Source organism: Galeopterus variegatus, unplaced genomic scaffold, assembly GCF_000696425.1.
Source record: "Galeopterus variegatus unplaced genomic scaffold, G_variegatus-3.0.2 Scaffold2545, whole genome shotgun sequence".
NCBI lineage: Eukaryota > Metazoa > Chordata > Mammalia > Dermoptera > Cynocephalidae > Galeopterus > Galeopterus variegatus.
The window spans coordinates 229812-236018 of record NW_007728656.1 but is presented as its reverse complement, the minus strand read 5'-3'; the positions used below and the strand labels follow the sequence as shown (position 1 = coordinate 236018).

Here is a 6207-nt window from a genome sequence, read left to right as displayed (position 1 = left end):
CCGGTGCCGGACACGGAAAAAAAAAAAAAAAAAAAAAAAAAAAAAAAAAAAAGATGAGCAGTAAGGGGATCTTAACCCTTGACTTGGTGTTGTCAGCACCACGTTCTCCCAAGTGAGCAAAACGGCCATCCCTATATAGGGATTGGAACCCTTGGCCTTGATGTTATCAGCACTGCACTCTCCTGAGTGAGCCACGGGCCTGCCCTAACCACTCTGGGTTTCTTCAGACCCAAACCCCACATCAGTGCCACTGTACAGCTGGATGTAGGGATGTGGTGGAAATGGAGACCAGGAGGACACATGCTGGGCACAGAGAGGTTGGAGAGGGAGTGAGGGGCAGAGAAGGCCTGTGTGGGATTAGTGGGGGGTGGCACCTTCATGTGCTATCCTGTGGAAAACCTGTGGGGGCAGAAGCTGGGCCTTCAGAGCAGAGTTCACTGGATGGAAGTTGAGGCTCCGGAGAGGAGAGGGTGAAGTTGCTGGGGAGAAGAAATGAATGAACCAGTGGTACTGAGGTGCCCAGTGAAGCTCAGAGCTTTACCAACATCTTATTTAATTTTCATAGCAGATGAGGAAATGAAAGGCAGGGGTGTCTGAGTCCTCTCTAGTTCTGCTCTTTTCTCTACAGCAGTGACTAGGGGAGATTTTGCCCCCACCCCATGTTGGAGGGTAGAGAGATGAACTCCACAATCCTCCAATGGTGACCCAACCCGTACCCCAGAAAGACCCAACAGAAATGTGCCCTAAGACAAACAAGAGGTTAATGTGTAGACAGTGGTGCTCAGCTGGGGGGAGGTGGGGATTTCCCAACCTCTACTCCCCAGGGGACATCGGGCAATGTCTGGAGACATTTTTGGTTGTCACAACTGGAGGGGTATTCTAATGGCTTCTGGTGGGTTCAGGATGCTGCAATGAACAGCCCAAATGTCAAGGGTAATGAGGTTAAGAAATTCTGCTTTATAGGATTGGGAATCCACAGCTGAGAGCTGGGACAAGGGCTGAGGGGGGAGCCAGGCATGGGAGGTGGATTTTTAGGGGATCAGAGTCAGACTTCCAAGTGCCCTTCCCCCACCCACCAGGGAGGGACATGGCGGGGGTGTGTGCACCAGAGTAGGACTATTGGCCAACAACTTCCCATCTCAAAGCCTTTTCCTCATTTGCAAACTGAAGATGGAACAGCTGCTTTCCAGCGTCATCTTTGGGATGAAGCGAGACCTGCGCATAACTTAATCCCAGCTCATTTATCCTAGTTTCCTGAGAGTGTAACTCAGTCCATGCTCATCCATCCCAGTTTCCTGAGCTTGTAACTTAGTCCCAGCTTGTCCATTCTAGTTTCCTGTGTCTCTGTCCTCCCTCTCTCCCTATCCAGGCCCAGCTCCCAGGCTGCGCCTGGCCGACGGCCCCCACGGATGTGCTGGCCGCCTGGAGGTCTGGCACAGTGGGCGCTGGGGGTCAGTGTGTGACGACGCCTGGGACCTGCGTGATGCTGCTGTGGCCTGCCGAGAGCTGGGCTGTGGGGGAGCGCTGGCCGCCCCTGGGGGCGCCTTCTTTGGGGAGGGGGCTGGACCCATCATCCTGGATGATCTTCGGTGTCGGGGAAACGAGACGGCCTTGCGATTCTGCCCATCGCGGCCCTGGGGCCAGCATGACTGTCACCATCGTGAGGACGCTGGGGCTGTGTGTGATGGTGAGGGGGCATGAACAGGGGCCCTGGGGGAAGGTTTGGGAGGGGGGTGTGTGGGCACCTGAAATGGAGGGGCAAGAAGTGGGGTGAGTGGCTTGTACCTACCTGCCCTTCACTCTTAGTCCAGACTTCCCACTTCACCCACTGGGCAATGTCTGAAGACATTTTTGATGGTCACAACTGGGGATGGAGGTGCTACTGGCATCTAGTGGGTAGAGGCCAGGGATGCTGATCAGCACAGGACAGCCCCCCATGACAGAATGGAAATAGCCCCAAGTGGACATAGTGCCCATGTTGAGCCTCAGTCCTATATCAGCCCCCACTGGCCCTACCTCCTGGCCCCAACAAAAACCAATCTCCTCTGTGTAAGGTCACCTCTCCTCTGTTACCCTCAAGCTATCCCCACACTCTGCTCTCTCTACTCCCTTATTTCTGGTCACACCCTCCTCTTCCCAGGTCAGGGATGTCAAAGGCTTAATGCTATGTTTGGGGAAGAGGTTCAGCAGGAAGAGACCTCTGTGCGCCTGCACCTGAAAGGACTGAGAAACAATGACGGATGAGATGGGAGGGGGGGGGCAGCCCAGCAGCACAGGGGAGGGTGGGTGCTAATCATTTCTCCCTCTTGCCCCAGGCATGCCCCTCGGTTATGTCCCTCCCACGGCCCCTGCAGTGCAGAGCAACGGCTCAACAATGCCCAGGGAGGCAGCATCCAGGCCCCTGTCCACTACGGTGAGCCAGGCCCCAGGGACAGCAGGCATTTTACCTCCTCCAGACTCTCCCGCTGCTCCTCGGGAGCCTGGACCGGAAGCCGGTGAGTCCCTTGCTCGTCCCCAAGAAAACAGGGTCCTTGCTTCTGTTTCTTTCCCCCAGCACCAAAACTGTATCAGGGGGGCCCTCTTGCAAAGAGAAAGGTGGGAAACAGCACAGGATCCCTCGCTCAGAAGGACAGGTGATTGGTTTAATACTCTGCTGACACCATCTTGAAATCTATAATTTTTGAACAAGGGTCCCTGCCTTTTCATTATTCACTGGGCCCTGCAAATTCTGTAGCTGGTCCTGGTTAGGAGAAAAGGCTGATGGGCTGAGAGTCTGATATATCAGGCGTCGAGTTTCCCGTGTGTGCCACATGGTCTGGCCGTGAGATCCATCACAGGGTACTCCGGCCAGCTCCCAGTGTCAGCCCTGCTCAAGAATTCCCTCAACTTGATTGAGCCTCTAGTTCTTTAGCAAATGGGGGTAAATGGTTTGGCCTGCTTCTTTCCCATGAATGGTGAAAGGACTTGATCAATGACGGCTGTTGTTTTAAAATATAGGTTTTATTATTATTCAGTTATGGTGAGGTCAACAGACCAGGAGATGATGGCCATTGAAAAGACAGTTTGTCGGGCCGGCCCGGTGGCACACTGGAGAGTGCGCCTCTTGGGAGTGTGGCGGCGCTCCCGCCGAGGGTTTGGATCCCATGTGGAGACCGGTTCCCGCTCACTGGCTGAGCGCGGTGTGGGCGCAACACCGAGGGTTGCGATCCCGTTGCCGGTCAGTAAAAAAGACAAAAAGGAAAAAAAAAAAAAAAAAGAAAAGACAGTTTGTCACAGTTCCCAAGAGGAGGGGACATGTCACACCGCACAAGGCCACACAGGGAAGCACCAGAGCTGGTCAGGAGGCAGAGGGAGCGAAGGGGAAATGTGGACAGCAGGCTTTATTGTGGATTTTTTTTTTTTTTTTATTGTGGATTCTTTGAAAAGGAATGGGTGAGGCAGGGTAAGCTGGTTTAGTATCAGTTAGTGTGAATAATTTCAGCAGGCTCTCAGACGTAAGGGTTAGCCTTAGTTGTCTGCTGCCTGACCCTAGGGTGATGAGGGCAGGTGGACAGCGGCCCAGAGTGTAAGATCCCGGTGAAGGCTCTGGAGTGGTTGGTTTGCATATGAAAAGCAAACCTTTCTCAATGTTGAGGTAAACGCTCAAGCCCAAGTCGTTTACTATCTCTGGGAATTAGCTAGCCCTGGGAGGGGCAGTACTGTCAACCTCAGCAAGGCCCCAAGGTGTCAAAGCATCAGAAATACAGAAAACAAAAAGGCATGATTAACACAGCTGTCTCCTCAAGCTTGGAGAAGGCTGAACACAAGGTGACTTGTTTTCACTGTGCTCACTGTTACTGAAGGCCTCCTTCTCCTTTTTCTGAATAATCATAATAGCTAACATTTATTGAGCATCTACTGCCTCATGTTGCCTGATGCTGTTCCAAGTTCTCTTCATGTCTTAGTCTAGGTAATGCCACCTACGGTACAGGTAGTGACTGGTCTCCATGTTACAAATGAGGGAGCACAGCTAAAAAATGGAAACACCAGGATTCATGTGAAGGCAGTTTGTTCCAGAGCCCACATTCCTTTTCAAAAATTGTGGTAAAATATACAAAACATAAAAATTCCCATTTTAACCACCTTTAAGTGCACAGTTCAGTGGTATTAATTACATTTATACTGCTATACAACCATCACCACCATCCATCTCCACTTTTCATCATCCCAAACAGAAACCCCATACCAATTTAACACTACCTCCCCCTTCCTCCCTCCCCCAGCCCCTGGCAACCACCATTCCACTTTCTGTCTCTATAAATTTGATTATTCTAGGCACCTCATGTAAGGGGAATCATACAGTATTTGTCCCTCTGTGGCTTATTCCACTCAGCACAGTGTCCTCAAGGTTCATCCATGTTGTAGTATGTGTCAGAATTTCCTTCCTTTTTAAGGCTGAATAACATTCCATTGTGTGTATAGACCACATTTTGTTTCTCCATTCAGCTGTGGATAAACACTTGGGTTGTTTCTACCTTCTGGCTATCATGAATAATGCTGCTATGAACACTGGTGTACAAGTATTCGTTTGAGTCCCTGCTTTCAGTTCTTTTGGATTTATACCTAGAAATGGAATTGCTGGGCCATATGGTAATTCTATGTATAGCTTTTTTGTTGTTGTCGTTGGCTGGCCAGTAAGAGGATCCAAACGCTTGACCTTGGTTATGTCTAACTTTTTGAGGAACCACCAGACTGTTTTTGTAGAACCCAGATTTTTAACCACTGCTTTATGCTTGAATCTCATTCAGCTAGAAGAAAGGGCTTCTGCCTGTCTTCTTCCTCCTGCCCAGCACTTCCATTCAAGGAACACCCCCACCACCCCAGCCTCACCCACAAGGGAAGGAGCATGCTGAAGGCTGTCTTCCAAGGAAGAGTCTCCAAGATGGTGCAGACTACCTTTGTCTTTCTCTGTCTCTCTTCTAATTGCTACTCATTAAAGCTTCCATTCCCTCCGCCCCATCACCCTCCCTGCCCCTAGAGCAGGCTTTGTTTTCAGTCTCTCCCTGTCCAGTTTGGACCTTTGCCTACCTCGGACCAAGCTTTCTGAAACTTAGAGCTGAGCCTTTCATTTCCCTGCTTCAAGTTCTTCAGGGATTCCCCATCATGGATACGATAAGGTCTCATTTTCGTGGCAGAGAATTCAAAGTCCTTCATGCCTTCCACATCCCCAGGCTCTAACAACTTGTTGTTCCCTCCAATACACCATGCTGTTCCTTGCCCTGGGTCTGGCATGTGCTGTGTCATCTACCTGGGTGCAGGACCTATATTAGTTTGCTGTGGCTGCCAAAATAAGGTACTACAAACTGGGCAACTTAAACAACAGAAATTCATTGCCTTGTGGTTCTGGAGGCTGGAAGTCTGAGATCAAGGTGTTAGCAGGATGGGTTCCTTCTGAGGACTGTGAGAGAGAATCTGTTTTATGCCTCTCCTTTAGTTTCTGGGGGTTTGCTGGCAGTCTTTGGTGTTCCGTAGCTTACAGATGCATCACCTGATCTCTGCCTTCATCTCAGTATGGCTTCTTGTGTGTGTGTCTGCTTGGTGTCCAGGTTTTCTTTTTATAAGGACCTCAGTCACGCTGGATTAGGACCCACCCTAATGACCTCACTTTAACTCGATTACCTCTTTAAAGTTCCTATCTCCAAATAAGGTAACCTTCTGAGGTACTGGGGGTTAGGACCCCAACATATCTTTTTCTGGGGAACACAATTGACCTTTTCCTTTTTTATCTGCTTGAACAAACTCCTTATCTTTCTAAGCCAAGCTCAAATGTTCCTCCATGGTGAAGTCATCCTCCCTGGGTTCTCTCTATCTTATCTTCACAGGGTGGTGAAGATAAGAGGACTGTTTGTTTTGGGCTCCCCATGAGGTCAGGTCTAGAGCACCTGGTGGGGAAATATTTGTTGAATGAATTGCAACAGGCCCCATCAAACTTTGGCTGCTTCATTCCTCCTTGCCAGCCCATCAAGGGCCTGAGGGACCCAGGTCAGAGGTCTTACTGCTCTGGGTAACTCTAGGAGGACCAGTGGGAACTGCAGGGAAGGCTGCAATCACATAACTGCTCCCCACCCATCCCAGCACACCTTCTTCCTTCTGCCTGGATTCTCTTTCACTCCTTCTTTTAAGTGACTTCCTCTGGGAAGCCTTCTCCAGCTTCCTGGGGCAGAATTC

General features: G+C 50.3%; 1 protein-coding gene across 1 annotated transcript in view; it reads left to right on the top strand.

The window, feature by feature from the left end:
- SSC5D (scavenger receptor cysteine rich family, 5 domains) overlaps positions 1-6207 on the top strand; it is a 38608-nt gene that overhangs the window by 4586 nt on the left and 27815 nt on the right. Inside the window, exons 7-8 of the mRNA XM_008582230.1 lie at positions 1370-1687; positions 2316-2495. Coding sequence (XP_008580452.1) covers positions 1370-1687; positions 2316-2495 — 498 coding nt within the window. The remainder of the gene's footprint in view (positions 1-1369; positions 1688-2315; positions 2496-6207) is intronic.